At 33.7% G+C, this 21,160-nt stretch overlaps 1 protein-coding gene across 16 annotated transcripts in view; it reads left to right on the plus strand.

Moving 5' to 3' along the window:
• The window catches only part of NOL4 (nucleolar protein 4), a 521,655-nt gene extending 501,439 nt beyond the window's left edge, over positions 1-20,216 (plus strand). For 15 of the 16 annotated variants that reach the window (XM_038543558.1, XM_038543559.1, XM_038543568.1 and 12 more), the window contains one exon: positions 18,257-20,216. In XM_038543558.1, the coding sequence (XP_038399486.1) occupies positions 18,257-18,450 (194 nt within the window). In that variant the 3' untranslated portion in view covers positions 18,451-20,216. The remainder of the gene's footprint in view (positions 1-18,256) is intronic. The other variant, XM_038543556.1, reaches the window with a different exon arrangement.
• The last annotated feature ends 944 nt before the right edge of the window (positions 20,217-21,160 follow it).

Below are 21,160 nucleotides of genomic sequence, written 5' to 3' on the forward strand. Positions count from 1 at the left end.
TTAATCCCCATCACGTATGTAATCCATGCATCCACCACCTCCCATCTATAGTAACCGTCAATTCTCTCCAATTAAGAGTTTCTTGATTTGTTTCTCTTATTTTCCCCTTTGTTTTGTTTATTAAATTCCATGTATGAATGAAATCATATGGTATATGTCTTTCTCTGACCTGCACTTAGCATTATTTTCTTTAGCTCCATCCCTGTTGTGGCAAATGGCAAGATTTCATTCTTTTTGTGGTATTCTATTGTATAATTATACATCTTTTTTATCCATCAGCTGATGGACACTTGGGCTGCTTCCATACCTTGGCAATTGTAAATACTGCTATCAACATAGTGTTAGTGTTTTTGTATTCTTTGGGTAAACACCTAGTAGTGTGATTGCTGGATCATAAATTATATTTTTAACTTTTTGAGGAACTTCCACAGTGGCTATACACTTTGTCTTCTCACTAGCAGTGCAAGAGGGTTCCTTTTTTCCACATCCTTGCCAACAGCTGTTGTTTCTTGTATTGTTCTTAGCTATTCTGACAGATGTGAGGTGATATCTCATTGTAGTTTTGATTTGCATAGGAAACAATGGCTTTGAATGACATATTGGACCAGATGTATTTAAGAGTATATTGAGAACCTTCCATCCTAAAACAGTAGAATACACATTCTTTTCAAGTGCACATGGAACATTCTCCAGAATAGATCAAATTAGACCACAAAAGAAGTCTAAAAGAAAAATAAAAAAGTCTCAACAAAAAAAATGAATCATACCATGCATGTTTTCTGACTACAAGACTATGAAACTAGCAATCAACTTCAGGGGAACAATCTAGGAAGACCACAAATATATGGAGGTTTAAATAGCATGCTGCTTAAAAATGAGTGGGTCAACCAAGAAATGAAAGAAGAAATAAAAAATTACATAGAGATAAAGAAAATGAAATCACAATGGTCCAAGTCCTTGAGATGCAGCAAAAGTGATTCTAACAGGGACATTTACAGCAATATGAGCCTACCTCAAGAAGGAAGAATAATCTCAGACAACCTAATCGTATACCAAAAGGAGCTAAAAAAAGAACAAAACACAATACTAGCAGAAGGAAGGCAATAATAAAGATAAATAAATGATACAGAAACTAATAAAATAAAATAAAATAAAATAAAATAAAAACACTAGAACTGGTCAATAAAACCAAGAGCTGGTTCTTTGAAAAGATCAACAGAATAGATAAATAAGCCTCTAACCAGATTCATTAAAAAAAAAAAAAGCCACCTCAAAATCACAAATTAAAGAGAAATAACTAACACCACAGAAATATGAACAACTGTAAGAAAATATTATGAAAAGTTATATGCCAACAAATTGGACAACCTAAAAGAAATGGATACATTTCTAGAAACCTATAACCTACCAAAACTAAAGCAGGAAGAAATAGAAAATCTGAACAGACCAATTACCAACAATAAAATTGAATCAGTAATCAAAACAACTCCCAGCAAACGTAAGTCCAGGACCAGCTGGCTTCACAGATGAATTATACCTATCATTTAAAGAAGCTTTAATACCTATGCTTCTCAAGCTATTCCAAAAAAAAAAAAATAGAAAAGAAAACCCTCCAAATACATTTTATTAAGCCAGCATTACAATGATACCAAAACTCAACGAAGACACTACAAAAAGAGACCACCAGGTCAATTTTTCTGATGAACACAGATGCAAAATCCTCAACTACATACTCACAAATGAAATCCAACAATATATTAAAAAAATCATTCACTACCATCAAGTGGGATTTATTCATCAGATACAAAGCTGTTTCAATATTTGCAAATCAGTCAACATGACATAACATCAATAAGAGAAAGGATAAAAACCATATGTTCATTTCCATAGATGCAGAAAAAGCATTTGGCAAAGTACAACATCATTTATGATAAAAACCTCAACAATGTAGGTTTAAAGGGAACATACCTCAATAATAAAGGCTATATGTGAAAAATCTTCAGCTAACATTATACTGAATGCTGAAAAACTGAAAGGTTTCCCCCCTAAGGTCAGGAACAAGACAAGGGGTAAGGAAGAAGTAAAACTTACACTGTTTATAGATGACACCATACTGTATATAGAAAACCCTAAAGATTCTACCAAAAAACTGCTATAAGTGATAAATGAATTCAGTGAAGTCATAGGATACAAAATCAATGTATAGAAATCTGTTGCCTTTCTATATACCATTTATAATTGCACCAAAATTAACAAAATACCTGAGGAATAAATTTAACCAAGGAGATGAAAGACCTGTACTCTGAAACTGTAAAACATTGATGAAAGAAATTGAAGACAACACAAATGGAAAGACATTCTACGCTCATGGATTGGAAAAACAAATATTATTAAAATGTCTATACTATCCAAAGGAATCTACAGATGCAATGCAGTCCTTACCAAAATATCTACAGCTTTTTTCACAGAACTAGAACAAACAATTGCAAATTTTGGATGGGAACACAAGACCCCAAAAAGCCAAAGCAATCTTGAAATAGATAAACAAAATTAAAGGTATCACAATTCCAGACTTCAAGGTATATTACAAAGCTATGGTACTGGCACAAAAATAGACACATAAATCAATGGAACAGAGCAGAAAACCCAGAAATAAACTTGCAATTATATGTGAATTACTCTATGACAAAGGAAGAAAGAATATACAATGGGAAAAAGTCTATTCAACAAAGGGTGTTGGGAAAACTGGACGGCAACATGCAAAAGAATGAAACTGGTCCACAGTCTCACACCACACATGAAAATAAACTGGATTAAAGACCTCAGTGTGAGACTGATACCATAAAAGTCCTAAAAGAGAGCATCAAGAGTAATTTCTCTGACACTGGCGATAGCAACGTTTTTCTAGATGTTTCCTGAGCCAAGGGAAATAAAAACAAAAATGAACTATTGGGCCTACATCAAAACAAAAAGCTATGCCCAGTGAAAGAAACAATCATCAAAGCTAAGAGGCAATCTGAATGGGAAAAAATTATTTGCAAATGACATATCTGATAAAGGGTTAGTATCCAAAATATATAAAGAACTGATACAAATTCAACATGTAAAAAAAAAAAAAAAAAAAAAAAAACAAACAAACAAAAAAAAACACCCAAATAATCCAGTTAACAGATGGGCAGAAGATATGAACAGATATTTCTCCAAAGGAGATCTACAGATGGCCCAACAGGCACATGAAAAGATGCTCAACATTACTCATCATCAAGGAAATGAAAATCAAAACTACAATGACTTATCACCCCACACCTGTCAGAATGGCTAAAAACAAAAACACAAGAAAAAAGTGTGGTGAGGGTGTGGAGAAAAATAAACCCTCTTACACTGTTGGTGGGAGTGCAAACCAGTGCAACTACTGTGGAAAATAGTACAGAGGTTCCTCTTAAAATAGAACTACCTTACAATACGGTAATTGTAGTGGGTATTTACCCCCAAAATACAAATACACTGATCTGAAGGGACACATGCACACCTATGTTCGTTGCAGTATTATTTACAATAGCTAAATTATGGAAGCAGCTCTGGTGCCTATCAATAAATGAATTGATAAAGAAATGCTATGTGAATAGAATGGAATATTATTTGGCCATAAAAAATAATGAAATCTTGCCATTTGTAATAATAGGTTTGGAGCTAGAGAGTATAATGCTAAGCCAAATTAGTCAAATAAAGACAAATACCATATGATTTCACTCATGTGGAATTTAAGAAATGAAGGAGAAAGGAGAAAGACAAACCAAGAAACAGACTCTTAACTGTAGAGAGCAAACTGATGATTACCAAAAGAGAGGTGGGTAGAGGGATGAGTGAAATAGATGAAAGGGATTAAAGAGTACATTTATCATGAGGAGCACTGGGTAATATATAGAAAACTGAGTAACTATATTTACACCTGAAACTAATATAACATTGTGTGTTAACTATATTGGAATTAAAATTTAGAAAATTTAAATTTAATTTAAATTTAACTTAACTTAAAATTAACTATCACATTCATGTATCTTTTTTAAGTGTCAACCTGACTGGTCAAAGGGTGCCCAGATGTTTAGCCTACCATTATTATGGGTTGGTCTGCATGAGATTAACTTTTGAATTGGTAGACTAAGTAAAGAAGATGGGTCTAATATGCATGGGCATCATCCAATCAAATGAAGACCTGAGTAGAACAGAAAGGCTAAGTCAGATTTCCATCTGCTTCTTTGATCTGGAAAACAGTCAACTCTTGCTTTTGGACTTAAACTGAAAAATCCACTTGGGGGTCTTGAGCCTGCCAACTTTTAGTCTAAAACTTACACAGTCACCTCTCCTGGTTCTCAGGCCTTAGGACTTTGACTGAAATTGCACCTTCAGCTTTCCTGAGTGTCAGCTGCAGATCTTGGGACTTCCCAGCCTCCATAATCAAGTGAGCTATTCCCTCATTACAAATATTATACCCATACACATATATTAGCTGTTGGTTCTGTTTCTCTGGAGAAACTTTACTAATACAAAGAGTCATATAAACTTGAATAATCCCTTAGAGTTTAACATAACTAATCCATGAATCCCCTATTATTACTGAGAAGTTAAGGCAAGGGTAGGATCCCAGTTTTGAATATGATCTCACATTCATTGGACCATTTAACATTCATAATTTCATTTCTCCTGCTCCAACAACCTGACAAATGGACAAAAGTAGGAGCAGTATTCCCATTTTACTTGTCAATCTCAGAGAATAAAAGATTTGCCCAAATGTAAGGTTCACATATCTAGAAGTTTCTGTATTAAGACTTGAACCCAGTTTTTCACATACTAGTTTTATGCTCTTATAACTATATATCTTTATATGTATATATTAATTGAGATTTCATCATTTGAAGATGAAACCTGTGTCCAACTCTTAATTCTTTAGTAGAGTTTTACTATTTACTCGAGTTTTTAGTACTTTAACACAGGTACAGTTTCCATTTAATTTACATCTTTAAAATATCTTCAAATATCTTTGGAAATAGATTGAATGGATACACATAAACAGATACATCTTACAGGTGAGATTTTGAAATTGTAGTTTATTGGGGTTTCCTATTAACTTAAAAATGGAATAAGATAAAAGTAGAAAAGAATAAAACAAATATCTAGTCTTTCCTGAGGACATTCTGGAGATTTTTTTTAATCTCATCTTGCCTTTTATTTACTAAGTTTCCTACTAATCCTTGGAAACCCTTAAAAAGGTAAAACTTTAGGGGTGTCTGGGTGAATCATTTGGTTAAGTATTCCACTGTTGATTTTGGCTCAGGTCATGATTTCAGGGTCATGGGACAGATCCCTATGTTGGGCTCCCTGCTCAGAGCAGAGTCTGCTGGAGATTCTCTCTCTCTCTCTCTCTCTCTCTCTCCCCTTTTGTTTACTCTCCCTCCCCTGCGCACACTCTAAATAAATAAATACTCTTTAAGCAAAAGGAAAGGTAAAACTAATCATTGGGGTGTAGATGAAGGCAAAACCCAATAGTCCAAGCAATTAAGACATTTTTTACCTCAGCTCCAAAAAATAATAAATGAATGTTCTGGGCTTATTTTTTAAGGGATTGCTTCCTCTTCCTTGAAAAAAAAAACATGTATGAAAATGCATAAAGTCAAGTAGTACAATAATTCATTATACTCTCATGTAATATATTTGATTCCATTGAAGTTAAACAACTCCTCTCTCTACTGCAATGTTTGTGTCCTTTCTCACAATCCAAAACTAGGCACAAAATAAGCATGCTGAGTTGTTTCCCTCATAAATCTCTAAGACTCTGCTGGGACAATGACTCACTGCCAGGTCTTCCTACAGTTTATCAGAATGATTAGTCAAGTCTCTACAAAATAATGAATTTGAAGCTCGAGTGGAAAGGCTATATACAATGAAAACACTAAGGCAGTTTACAGAGCTGAGTGCCAGCAGTTAGCAAATATAAGTGGAAGAAAGATGGGCCTTCTTAATGGGGGAAACAATGGAGTCATTTCAAATTCTGTATAAAAATTTATTCAACTGCAATTTTGCTCTTTGGTGGTTTTGGTTTTGTTTTGTTTAACAAGGTACATTTAGATGAGAAAAAATGAAATAAAACAAACGGATTAAGACAATGAAAAAAATACGAGAAGACCTGGTGAAGGAAAAATTTAATAGATTAAAATTTAAAAAACAGATCTAGGAGATCTGCATGTTAAATATAAAGACTCAGCTAAATCTGGCTCAGGAAATCATGTACAATTTTTTGTAATGTATGGGATATCATCAATTACAGTCCAAAGTAAACATTCAAAATTGCCTTCAAATCAGCCCAGAAGTATATTACAGAAGATCTAATTCAACCTATAATTGCTGTCAGTGCTTGATCCTTCATTTTACTAGAAAGTAGACTTATGATGTAGGTGGAGAGTAGGGGTGATCCATATACTCTTTTCTGTCTTGCATAATGCCTTAGATAGCTACTTGACAGTGATAAATACCTTGCTTTATGTATTTTTTTAGTTGTCTGTAGAACATGTATCTCAGCAATTTGGTACATACTTTATGGATAAATACCCTGTTCCTGGGTAACTTAATGTTGATTAATCAGTGTTAAGTAGAAAAGGATAAATTTGATGAGGTCAAGAGGAGTTAAGTACTTGGCAGCAGCACAATCTATTAGACCTACAGTAGACCTGAATGGTTTGAAAATGGCTTGAGTTTGGCACAAACTGCAGAGGAGACAAACAATTTTCACTGAACTGTAGCATCCGACCTTCTTTCCTATCAAAGGATAAGTCCCCTGAAGATGGAGTGATCCCAGACCTTATATTAACACATCATATCTTGTTCTATTTTAATCCATTATTTGTTAAAGGATGGATTCTTAGGAAGATGCATACATAAAATGGTTTCATTTTGATAGAAAAGACCCATACAAAACCCAATTTTGTAAAAGTAAAGTAAATTTGTATTGACTTTAAGGCAAAAGCTTTAGATTAATAATTCAGGGAAAGGTTCAGAGTCACAATTGTCTAAAACTATGTGTCCCAATAATATTATTACCTTAAAATTAATAAATAAAAAATTACAAAATTGTAGGAAGAAACTGGCCTAGCCATAACTTTTAAAACACTTCTCACAGAGAATGATAGAAAAGAAAATCATTTAGACTTGAAAAAACAACAAAAATTTAATCTGACTATATTTAGAACCTGCCCAGACATGTTTGACAACAAATATTCTTTCAGACATATTGACTAAGCAAATGATGACAACCAAAGATTATTAATATACGGAAAGCATTGTGTTTAGAAATATTTATAATTAATGAAGATGAAAACACTACACATTAAATTTGTTGGATGGAACTAAAGTGGTATTTTGGCACACATGTTACAGAAAGACAATTAGTGAGCTATTCATTTAAACCAAGAAGTTAGAACAGAGAAAATAAATGGAGAAATTAAACAGAAAAAAAAAGCAGCAATAGAGACCAATAGAAGCAAAATCTTTGAAAATACTTAAAAATATCTAGCAAGATTAGCCAAGAACAAGTATAAAATAAGAATGAAAGAACAAAATATTTTAAAAATTAAAATATTATACCTTTATACTAGTATATTTGAAAAATTTAGACTGTTGTACAAGAACATAATTGGCAAATATTGACTCAAAAAAAGATATTCAACATGAACTCACAATGATTAATACATAAAAACCAATGCATTAAAAAATAAGACTCAGATAGTTTTACAAATGAGTTTTACCAAAACTTTAAGGATAAAATACTCACTTCGACAAACAGATCAAAAAGAGGGGAAAAGAAATGAAAAGCACCTCAGCACATTTTGTGATGCCATCTTAATCCTATCATTAAGAACAGTATTAAAGGGCAAAATCTATCATCACTTCTGTCTGTAACTGCAACTCAGTATTTTGAATTTAGTAACGTGTATCTGCTATTACCCAGGCACAGCACTGGATGCTTTGTATGTATCAGCTAATTTAGCCAAGATGATAAAGAATAATAGTTAATTTTTTTATCCTTTGGCAGAAAAGTATGAAAATATTATCAAATACTAGTATTAAATATATGATCAAAATAGAAAATGAAAGTAAGCCTGCAACCAAAGTAAGTTTCTAAATGGCTCATGTGTTAGTCAAGCAGGGAAAGTAACTTCACTTACTCATAGTGAGTTTATTAAATTGTGTTTGATTGCAGCAATTGAAGAAATGTGTTTATTTTTTTTTAAATTTTATTTATTTATGATAGTCACAGAGAGAGAGAGAAAGGCAGAGACATAGGCAGAGGGAGAAGCAGGCTCCATGCACCGGGAGCCCGATGTGGGATTCAATCCCGGGTCTCCAGGATTGCGCCCTGGGCCAAAGGCAGGTGCCAAACCGCTGCGCCACCCAGGGATCCCCAAAGAAATGTGTTTAGAGAAAATAAACTTGCTTGATATTAGCATTATGGCAAAAACAGTGCTTGAAGGGCTGAAATTGAGATGTTGGCAAAATAATTAAAAAAGAAGGCAACTGATTAAAAGTGGTTTTGTCTCTTAATAAGTTGAGATGTTACTAATACTGCTGGGGCTTGAGTAATTAATGATGAATTTGAAGTGACAAATGACTTTTAGTGTTTATGAACAGTAGAAGTTGAACACCTTTAGCTGAGAATATTTTTAAAACAAAGAACAAAATAATTCAGTAAAACCTGAAGTGGAATCTGCTAAGATGTATGAAGCAGAAAAAGGCTTATTTGGACAAATTTACTGTTCATTAAAACATAAGGCATATGGTTATTTCTTGAACTATTCATTTCTTGAAATAGGTATATTGTGGAAAACATTTACTATCATGTGATACTTGAACAGTAGTGTTAACTTTAAACTTTGTTTTCATCAATTTAAACATCAGTTATGTGATATTTTGTCAAAAATAGTATCCGGATATCCTTACTTGTCCTAAGACACAGCAGCTTGATGGCTTATGGGAAATTATTGCAATTTTTTTCAGGTCAGGGCCAAGACTGAAATTTTTCTGAACAAGAACTGCCCTCAGACTTTATTACCAAACACAAAATGGCTTTGGAAATTAGCTTATGCTGCAGAATGGACAATGATTCTTGATGAATTCAGTCTAGAATTACAATATCAAACAGTTCTTGTATGTGAAGCTTATGCTGTGATAAAGTCACTTTGCTGATGACAAACATTGTTTGGATCACATGTAGGCTAAGCTGCTTTATAAATTCATACTGTTCAAGTCAAATAAGAAGTTAAATCTAAATTTTCACACACATTTCTAGTGGATATATTCACCGAGCACACACTACAGGCTCAGCAATGTTTTTTGGGACTTTATACAAGTGCAAAATAAATCTCCATATTACAAAATAATTTTTATTGTTCAGTTGAAGAATGGCCAGATAAATATGCAATGAACTGATAAGTTACTAGGTAAGTATCAAAAAAAATCTAGTAGGCAGCTATAAATGCTTTACAAATGATGAATATACTCAATTAAAATTATAATCTTGTGGACTATTATCAGTATTTGGAAACAACTATCTGTATAAAACTGATAAAATCTCTGTACAGATCCACATTAACAGATAGGCATTTACAATTGATTTTGTAACAGGGAACATAAACTTGAAATCCCAGTTGAGCAAAATGTTGTTTCCCTCCTCCAAAGAATTTCACTGTTAGTAGTCCTATACTACATATTTTGTAATATATTTATCAATTGTTGAATTTTGAGTTTTGTCCATAGAAGTTTTGTGAAATCTTGTAACAGCAATTTTAACATCTGTGAGGTGATATATCATGGTGGCTTTGACTTGCACTTCTGGGTACTATTGGCCACCTATAGGTCATCTTTGGAAAACTCTCTATTCAGATCATCTGCCCATTTATTAACCAGGTTTTGTGGGGTTTTTGGTTTTTGCTATTGAATTATATTGAGCTTGTATATTTTTTGGATGGTAACTCATATCAGATATATGATTTTCAAATATTTTCTCCCATTTTGTAGGTTGCCTTTCATTTTGTTGATGGTTTCCTTTTAATTTGACATAGCCCCTATTGTTTATTTTTTCTTTTGTTGCCTTTGCTTTAATGTCAAATCAAAAATATCATAGCCAAGTTGATGTCATGGAGTTTACTATCTATTTTTTTTTTAGGAACTTTATGGGTTCAGGTATTAAAGTGTTTGACCTGCTTTGGATTATTTTTTATCTATAGTTTAAGATAGAAGCCCAGTTTCATTCTTTTGTATGTGGCTATCTGGTTTTCCCAGTGCCATTTATAAAAGAGACTATTCTTTCTCCACTGTGTATTCCTGGCTTTTTTTGTCATAAATTAATTTACCATATACACATGGGTTTAGTTCTGGGCTATGTATTTTTTCCATTGGTTTCCATGGTGTGTTAATGCCAATACCAGGCTATTTTGATTACTATAGCTTTGGTAACGTTGTTTGAAATTAGGGAGGATATTGTCCCCAGCTTTGTTCTAACTCAAGATGAGACTATTTGAGTTCCTGTGTGGTTCCATACAAATTTTAGGATTGACAGTTTTATGTCTTTTTTTTTTTTAAATATTTTATTTATTCATGAGAGACAGAGAGAGAGGTAGAGACACAGGTAGAAGGAGGAGAAGCTGGCTCAATGCAGGAGCCCGAAGTGGGATTTTATCCCAGAACTCCAGGAGCACGCCCTGAGCCGAAGGCATATGCTCAACTGCTGAGCCACCCAGGCATCCCTATGTCTTCCTTTCTAATTTGGAATGCATTTATTTAGTTACATATTTATTTACTTATTTAATTAATTAATTTATTTTTACCGAATTGCCCTGGCTAGCACTTCCAACACTATACTGAATAAAAGTGGTGAGAGTGGGCATCTTTGTTTCGTTCATAACCTTAGAGGAAAAAAAAAACTTTCTGCTTTATATTGAGGTACATTTCCCTCTATACCTGCTATGTTGAGAGCTTTTAAAATACGTTGGATTTTTTCAAATGTTTTTTCTGCATCTATTAAGATGATCATATGTTTTATATCCATTTTATTAATGTGGGACATCACAGTGGCTTGCAGATATTGAACCATTTTTACATCCTTGGAATAAGCCCATCTGATCATGCTGTGTGATCTTTTCAATATATCGTTGAATTTGGTTTGCTATATTTTGTTGAGGATTTTTGTCTATATGTTCATCAGGGATATTGGCCTTTAATCACCTTTTCTTATGCTTAAATATCAAATTTAGTCAAGGATACCATATCACTGCAGAAAATCAAAACACAAAGGCAGCATGAAGAAAGGAACAGAGGATTTGCAAAAAGCCAGAAAACAATGGACAAAATAGCAATTAAGTATTACTTTAAATGCTTAAATTCTCCACTCAAAAGGTACAGAGTGGCTAAATTGATAAAAAAAAGAAAAAAATAAGACCCATCTTGATACTCCCTATAAGGGACTAACATCTGACCTAAAGAAACATACTATCTGAAAGAGAATAAAAAAAGATATTTTATGCAAATAAATGGAAGCAAAAAAGAAAGCTGGGGTAGCAATACTTGTATTAGACAAAATAAACCTTAAAACAGAGACTCTAATAGGAGACAGAGAAGGGCATTACACAGCAGTAAAGGATGAATCCAGTAAGATGATAATATAATAGTTGTAAATACCTATGTACCCAACATAGAAGCACCTAAATATTAAAAGCAAATATTAACAGACATAAAGGGAAAAACTGACAGTAATATGATGAAAATAGTAGAGAATTTTAACACTCCACTTATATCAATGATAAATCTTTTTTTTAAGTGGCTTTAAATTATACATTAGACCACATGGACTTAGCAGATATATAGAATATTCTATCTAAAAACAGAATTCACATTCTTTTCAAATGAACATGGAACATTTTCCAGAATAGATCATGTTAGGCCATAAAAAAAGTCTCAATAAATTTAAGAAGATTGAAATTATACCAACTGTCTTTTCTGACCACAACAGTATGCAATTAGAAATCAAATAGAAAAAAAACAAAAGCTGGAAATGAACAAACACATAGAAGCTAAATGTGCTACTAAACAACCAATGTTTCAACAAATAAAGAGGAAACTGAAAAATACCTTGAGACAATAAAAGTAGAACACAAAGTTTCAGCATTTTCAGGATGAAGCAAAAGCAGGTCTAAAAGACAAGGTTATAGTGATATAGGCTTACCTAAAAAAAAAAAAATATTTCAAATAATCTAACTTTGTGCTTAAAGCAATTAGAAAAAGAACCAACAAAGCTCGAGGATAGTAGAGAGAAGGAAATAAGATCAGAGCAGAAGTAAATGAAATGTAATCTATGAATAAAGTTAATTAGAATGTTAAAGAACTGTGCTCTGAAAACATTAAATACTGATGAAAGAAATTGAAGACAACACAAATGGAAAGATATCCCATGCTCATGGATTGGAAGAATTAATATTGTTAAAATGTCCATACTACCTAAAGCAATCTGCAGATTTAATGCAATCCCTATCAAAATACCAACAGCATTTTTCACAAAACTAGAACAAATAATATTAAAGTTTGTAGGGAACCAAAAAGACATCAAATACCCAAAGCAATCTTGAAAAAGAACAAAGCCAGAGGTATCACAGTCCTAGATTTCAAGATATACTACAAATCTGTAGTAATCAAAGCAATATGGTATTGGCACAAAAACAGATACATAGATCAATGGAATCGAATAGAGAGCCCAGAAATAAATCAGTACTTATGTGGTCAATAATTAGTCCATGACAAAGGAGACAAAAAATTGCAGTGGGGAAGAAAGACAATCTCTTCAAAAAGTGGTGCTGGGAAAACTGGACAGCTACATGTAAACACACACACACACACACACACACACACACACAAAGAAGAAGAAGAAGCTGGACCAATTTCTCATACCATACACAAAAATAAACTCAAAACGGGTTAAGATCTAAATGTCAAACCTGAAACCATAAAACTCCTATAAGAAAACATAGGCAGTGATCTCTTTGACACTAGTCTCAGCAACATTTTTTGATAGGTTTCCTCAGCCAAGGGAAACAAAAGCAAAACTAAAATTCTGTTGGGAAAACACCAAAATAAAAGGCTTTTGTGCAGCAAAGGAAACCATCAAACAAATTGAAAAGGCAACCTCCTGATTGGGAGAAGACATTTGCAAATAATATAGCTAATAAGGGGTTAATATCCAAAATATGTAAAGAACTTATACAACTCAAAAAGCCCCCAAACAATCTGATTAAATAAGTAGAGGACCTGAAAAGATGTTCAATGTTAAATAATGTTAAATAATAAATGTTAAATAAATAAATAATGTTAAATAAGTAGAGGACCTGAAGATGTTCAATGTTAGTAATCATTAGGGAAATGCTAAAACCACAATGAAGTTACCACCTCACACCTGTCAGATTGTCTGGACTAAAAAAGACAGGAAGTAACAAGTGTTGGTGAAGATGTACAGAAAAAGAAACTCTCACGTACTACTTATAGGAATGTAATTTGATGTGCCCACTATGGAAAATAATATGCAGGTTCCTCAAAAAATTAAGAACAGAAATACCATATAATCCAGTAATTCACTACTGGATATCCACCCAAGGAAAATAAAAGCACTCATTTGAAAAATGATATATGTACTTCTATGTTTATTGCAGCATTTTTAACAACAGCCAAGATATGGAAGCAACCAAATGTCTGCCAATAGATGCATGGATAAAGAATGTGTGTGTGTGTGTGTGTGTGTGTGTGTGTGTGTGTGTAATAGACTGTTACTTAACAAAAAAGAATGAGAAATTGCCATTTGAGACCACATTGATGGATCTAGAGGGTATTATGCTAAGTGAAATAAGCCTGAGAAAGTCAAACACCATATGATTTCACTTGTTTGTGGAACTGAAAAACAAAACAGATAAAAGCAGGAACAGATCCATAAATACAGAGGACAAACTGATGGTTACTAGAGGGATGGAGGATGTCAAAATGGTTCAAGGAGTGTAGAAGATACAGGCCTCCAGTTAGGGAATGAGTAAGTCACAGGGATTAAAGGTTTAGCTTACAAAATATAGTCAATGGGATTGTAATAGATTTGTTTGGTGATGGATGCTAGCTACACTTATAGTGAAATGGCAGCCTATATGGGAGAAGATATTTGCAAATGACCTATCTGGTAAAGGATCAGTATCCAAAATCTATAAAGAAGTTATCAAACTCAACACCCTTCCCCACCCCCCCCAAAAAAAATCCAGTTTAAAAATAGGCAGAAGACATGGATAAACTTTTTTTCCAAAGACATCCAGATGGCCAACAGACACACAAAAAGATGTTCAACATCACTCTGCATCAGGGAAACACAAAAACTATGAGATACTACCTCATACCTTTCAGAATGGCTAAAATTAACACCACAGGAAATAACAAATGTTGGCAAGGATGCAGAGAAAGGGGAACCCTCTAATACGGTAGGTAGGAATGCAAAATGATTCAGCCACTCTGGAAAACAGTATAGAAGTTCCTCAAAAAGTTAAAAATAGGACTATCCTATGACCCAACAATTACACTAATAGGCATTTATCAAAAGAATACAAAAATATGGACTCAAAGGGGCACATGCACCCCAATGTTTATAGCAGAATAATCAACAATAGCCAAATTATAGAAAGAGCCCAAATATCCATTGACTGATAAATTGATAAAGAAGAGGTGATATAAATATACAATGGATTATTACTTAGCCATCAAAAAGAATGAACTCTTGCCATTTGCAATGATGTGGATGGAGCTAGAGTGTATTATGCTAAGCAAAAATAAGTCCAAGAAAGACAAATACCTTTCGATTTCACTCCTATGTGGAATTTAAGGAACAAAACAGATGAACCCAGGGGAAAGGAAGAAAAAAAGAAGTGAACCATAAAATAGACTCTTAACCTATAGAGAACAAACTGGGAGTTGCTAGAGGGGAGGTGGTCAGGGGATGGACTAAATGGGTGATAGGTATTAATGAGGGCATTTGTGATGAGCACTGGGTGTTATATGTAAGTGATGAATCACTAAATTCTACTCCTGAAATTAATATTACTCCAGATGTTAACTAACTAGAATTTAAGTAAAAACTTAAAAAGAACATAGCATAACAGAGTTGTCAAATCACTATGCTATACACCTGAAACTAACACTGTACGTAAACTGTAATTTAAAAAAAAATATCAACAAATATGAGTTATGGATATACATTTTCATTTATTTACAACTTACTTATGACTTAAATATGTCCCCAAACCTTTTTTAAAAAGTGGATCTTAATTTTTCTAATTTTTTCATGTTAGCATGAAATATCTTTTACTCAAATTTTCAGAATAAAGCAGGTCTGCCTAATTATGGTTTTCAAATGGCCCTGCCAAGTTTTTTGATTATTTGCTTTAACACTTGTTGTTCAAATCATTTTCTCTTGACACATCTATTGTGTCATTATTATTGCTTGTTTGGCTAACTGGTCCCACTCTTCCAGAACCATATTTTTTAGTGGTTTTGTGATCTGAGCAAATCTCCGAGAATATTTTTCTGGACTTCTTTAAATTCAACATCTTTATAAAATTTGAAATTTTACTTTTTATCAATTGTCGTTTGGGTTAAGCTAGGCCAGTCAAGTATGACATTGTCTGAATGGCGAAGATAAGAATACTAGTGACAAACAAGGGGCTGTTTGAGTAGTCCGTAGTCAAATAGTTTGTTCATTTATGACTATTTAAAATTTTTTAGTTGCCCTACTCAACCTCTTAACTTTGAAGACCTGAATAATAAATACTCAGCAACAAGAATTCCTTACAGTTTTATTATACTTAATTCTGATCCTGTATCCAAAAGACACCAAGATAATGAAGTCAACTTTCTTCCAGAAAAATAACAATGGTATGAGTTGCTTCTGTGTTACTGAGCTATCTAGAATTTGCCTAGGTTAATAATCTGAAAGAAAGTGAAAGGGCAACCCGGGTGGCTCAGTGGTTTAGCACCACCTTAGGCCTGGAGTGTGATCCTGGAGACTGGGGATCGAGTCCCATGTCGGGCTCCCTGCATGGAGCCTGCTTCTCTCTCTGCCTGTGTCTCTGCCTCTGTGTGTGTGTGTGTGTGTGTGTGTGTGTGTGTGTGTTTGTGTCACTCATGAATAAATAAATAAAATCTTAAAAAAAAAAAAAGAAAGTGAAAGCCACGTCTTAAATTTCAAAGCCTCTGCCCCTGAGCCACAGGCAGAAAATAACCTATAAACTGCAGTGTTAGAATGAAATCACAGTCTCTTTTATCCCAAAAAAGAACCTTAGCCCTAGCTTCAGCCTTTCTCAATTCCAGTTAAAGATGTCAACCAGCCACTTGGCTTATCAGCAAAACATCACAAAATGTTACAACTTCTAATAAAATAAGGATAATCAATTAGACATGACATATCGACATAACTTAAGAAAATCCTTTCTGTTTTCTTTTATAAAGATTCGTACTAGTATTGGGATTCTTGAGTATAAAGGGGGGAAAAAGACAAATTTAAAGTTGGTTCATCCGCAAACTAGAACCCATTATGTCATATTTTCTTAATCCACTCAGAGTTTTCCAAATAGTTGAAAGCATTTTAATAGCAACTAAAGATAGTTGCTGTTAATGATTTGCTTGAATACTTGTTCATTAATTCATATTTGCCAAGTGTGACATCCCCACATCTCTCCCTTTTCAGCTTGCTATGTCAGAATCATAATGTTGTAAAGAGCAGAACAAATGGAATCTAACTCCTGCTAGAAAATCAAGGCTCTGAAAGACTGTGGCAGAAATGGAAATAAGTCCATCTCAAATGTCAGAGTTCTTGTGTGCTAGTCTTGTCTCTGTCCTAATTAAATTACAAGTGAAACTGTTCGAGTCTCATGGGACACTTGCCTCCAAGCTGACAGGAGTCTTCTCCCTTCAGGGTAAAGGGTGAGGGGGATTGGGTCTTGACCTGTCTCTATCAGGCTTCAAAAAGAACTAACAGGATAAAATAGCATCCCTTGTTTCAGTTCATGAAATGAATACCATTATCTGAAAAGTTACATTTAAGAAAAATTTGTTAAAATACTTTCAAGTTAGAGCATCGCTACAGCTTTTGAGCATGGCTTTAATCGTGTACACATTTATTCATATTTATTCAAGGATTTGAAATGCATTACTCATTGCAAATAATTATAGTTCTTACTTTCATTAAGTAATTGCTATTACGACACTTAGAAACCATAATAACATAAAAAACCTTAATAATACAATAATTGATGTAAAGCATCTTAAAAATCTTTAATTCAGACATTTGTGTGAAGTAACTAAATTGTTTTAATTCAGATGTGTGTTAAGTAACGAACATTGTTTTAAAGTAAAAATTTACCCCCAAAATTTGACAAAATGTTGTCAAAAAGCAGATCTATTTAATTATATGTAATAAACCTTTTGACACCTAATGTTTCCTGCAAGTAAATATAGAAGCAGCTTTAGCATTACCTAAATCACTATTCCTAGTCTGGTTTTTGTTTTTTTTTTTTTTTTTTTTTTTTTTGTTTTTCAGAATTGTTTTACTGATCACTTACCCATTGTACTCTTCTAAAATTCTAATTTTAGTCTAATATTTTTCAATACTAACCATCCTAATAGAAGAACAGTATTTGCCTGAGATGAAAAAAATCCACAATTCACATCCTTACTGTGCCACTTAATAGTTGTTGAAACTATAACCTTGTCATTGAACTCCCCTGTCCAAAATTTCCTTTGTTCTAAATGGAGGAATTCCTAATCTGGATCATTAGCATCACAGTCTAGGATGTTTCTGCATTGAATTGGTGGAATCTAAAATTATTTGTGAACCAATGGTACAAGCACAAAGAATTTGTAAGTCTCAACATTTTAGCTACTGCTGAGAAACTTCTACAGGGAAGTAGACTTAAAAATGAATTTTCCGAAAAATACATGTTAGGAGAAGGTTGTCGTCTTTGCACAATAAGAGGGGATTGCGTGGACAAGGAATCTGAGACTACTCAGCCACTCATTTCACATCATGTTGCTCTTTGGTATCTCTAAGAAGAGTAAGTGAATTAAGTCAATTTAATGTCCGTGTTCAAAGTACCGTAACAAAGATTGTTCCTGTTAATTTTGTAATTTTTTTTTCTAGGACCCACGGATCTCAGCATGAAGAGGCAGTTGGCAACTAGCTCAGGATCCTCCAGCAGTTCAAGCTCCAGACCCCAGCTGAGTCCAACTGAAATCAATGCCGTGAGACAGCTCGTTGCAGGATATCGAGAATCAGCTGCATTTTTATTGCGTTCTGCAGATGAACTGGAAAATCTTATTTTACAACAGAACTGAGTCAAATGACGAGCCTATTCACTGAGGTCTAAATTTGCAGTTTCCACTAATGACATTTTGATTTCCCAGCAGAGATGCTTCTGGTCTTACTGCACAGTCTTAAGAGAAATACTTCCATTATGCCACATTGTCCTTGATCCATGAAGTGATGTGTTAAGGTGCTTCAAAGGAACTCTGACCTCTGAAGTACTTGAGATACTGTAATGTGTCCAGCCTACTGCTTTTTGTTTTAGTTTGTCAGCATAAATATCTGGGGCAAAAAAACAAAAAACAAAAAACAAACAAAAAAAGGCTGTATATTCCTAATTCAAGGATAAAACAGAAGAAGCTTGTGGTATGAAAAAAATAGTTCAAGATCCAACTGAAATATTAATGGACTTATTATTACTGACTTATTGGATGGAAAGCTGCATTATCTGGCAAAAGAAAAAAAGCCAATTTTCTTGTTGCTACAGGATATAACAACAATGAGAAGGATCTTGTATTAAAAAATGTGTAATTTTTATAAAAAGAAAACTTGTTTTTCATTCAAAATTGTCATTTTTACTTTGGTAACTTTTTCATAGGTCCTAAAAGAAAACTGTTTTGAGAAACTACTGTAAGTACCTTTTCCATATCCCTTTGCCTTTTCCTCTTTCCAAATTCTTTCTACAGAAATAACAATGCTAGAAAACACACCCTGGCTAAGTTCTTTAAACCGTCACATCAGGAGCTACTTCCAAGAGAAGCCTGCGTTTCTGCACTCAGGCTCATCATGCCATTCAACATTGCAGTTTCGCAATAGAGGTTTTCATCACAGAATTTTTTAATATTAAAAAAGACATATCATTGAAAAAAAAATCACACCTTGGTTCCTTACAGCTGCTCACCCCGGATTGACGCTGCTGTGTTACAGGCATGCCTCCAGCAGCAATTGGATGTAGGTGACTGAATGTTAAGCGGTTGCAAGTGACAATCTGAAAATTTGCACTCGTGTGTAGTTTTTCTTTCTCTATTTCAGAAATAGTTTCCAAAAAAGACCATTACCTCTCCTGATAGAATTTGTATAATTTACAGTTCTAGGTAAAAATGTAAAGAACTCTCAGTGGATGCAGCTGCAACTTTCAATGAACTGTCCCCACCTCTCCCCTTACTCTTTGCCCTTCTTTCTTATTTTATAGTGTTGGATACACAGGAATGGTGTTTTCTTTGTGCACTGAGGCAAGCCTATTTTTTAAATACTTAGGGAGAAGTACATCAGTTTATGCTTCTTGTACAATTATTTTTCTGTTGTTCAGCTTTGGTTGGATTACAAATTCTTTGTGCATTCCTGAATTTGCCTTATTTCATGTAAAACTTACGTCATTCAGTTTTTGATAATGAGTTTAAGGCATCAGTGATCTTTCTTATCTACTTGTTACATATAGTTTTTCAAGTAATGACTGTGATTGTGACCAAGTAATGTGCACTTTTTCTTGTAACTGTGGACATTGCTATGCTTTTTCTTCTAGCGTTTCTAGAATTACTGTTCCTTACAGTTACGTAAACAAAAAACAAAAAAAAAAAAGAACTTTTGTGATACTGTTGGTGAATATAATGTGAAAATCTTATTGAAATATGAGTATTTTGGAAATACATAGATGCACAAACATCTTTTAAGGTGTGGATTTAGAGTTTGCTTATTTAAATGAAAATTCAAAAAAAATTCGAGGGCTGGTATAATTTTCTCTGTTTTGTTTGGTTTAATAAACAGATTTCTGTGTTAAAACAATGATTGTGAAAACTTACAAACTTTCTGAATGATACTATACTTTCAGCAGTTTACTTTGAAAATATGCAATGCTGTTTTGTATGCAACATTGAGCACAAAAAGGACAGTTTAACATTTAATCAGCAGGTTATCCCAAGATCCCCTAGAGTCTCAACATTGTCTAGTAAAGAATTTATCCCAAGATAAGGTAAGGGAAATTAGCAAGCCAAGAATATTTCATTTGCTTATTTAAATTTAATTCTCTTATTCTTCATTTACCAGAGTACTCTGGCTCTTTCAGTCACTCCTGATTTAACATCTTAGGAGAAGCATTTCCCTGTTTTAAGTTCCTGTTTTGTATGTTGGGTTTTGTTGCAGTCATCTAGCCATCTTTGAGAAGTAGCAACTATGTCTGAGTCTTCAAAGTAACAGGTTTGAGTTTGGCACATCCATAAAAAAATCCTTAAGAGTGATAATGAAGCAAACGGAGTAGAGAAGGTAAGTTCCAGCAAGGTGATCGTGCTTTCATTATGTCCCCACCTTCTAATGTAACTCCCAGCCCTACCTACCAAGAACTAAATTCCCCCTCAAAGTTTCTGCTTTTTGAACATTTATCCCAAAGAATGAGGGTACTGGGATTCCGATCATTTCCCTAGGAGTGCTCAGAGGCCAAAGCCTTTTCCTTTAGAACTTGTACCTAAAAAACATCAGGTTCCTCTTTGACACTGTGTCACATGAAAATAAATCATGTCCCCTTTATAGTTGAGAAACTACTGTATTTTGGAGAAATACAGGCATTTTGGAGAAACTAGGTGCAGGTTTGTATCCTCATTGTACTAAGGTGATTGGAAATTATTACAAACACAGAGATCAAACAGAAGTTTCTGCCAGTTACCTTCATATACAACAGCAGTGTGTTGTGTGTGTTACTTTATCATACCTAATAAGAAAAAAAATGCCTTGAAATGACTACAGAGACTG

This window comes from Canis lupus, chromosome 7, assembly GCF_011100685.1.
Source record: "Canis lupus familiaris isolate Mischka breed German Shepherd chromosome 7, alternate assembly UU_Cfam_GSD_1.0, whole genome shotgun sequence".
NCBI lineage: Eukaryota > Metazoa > Chordata > Mammalia > Carnivora > Canidae > Canis > Canis lupus.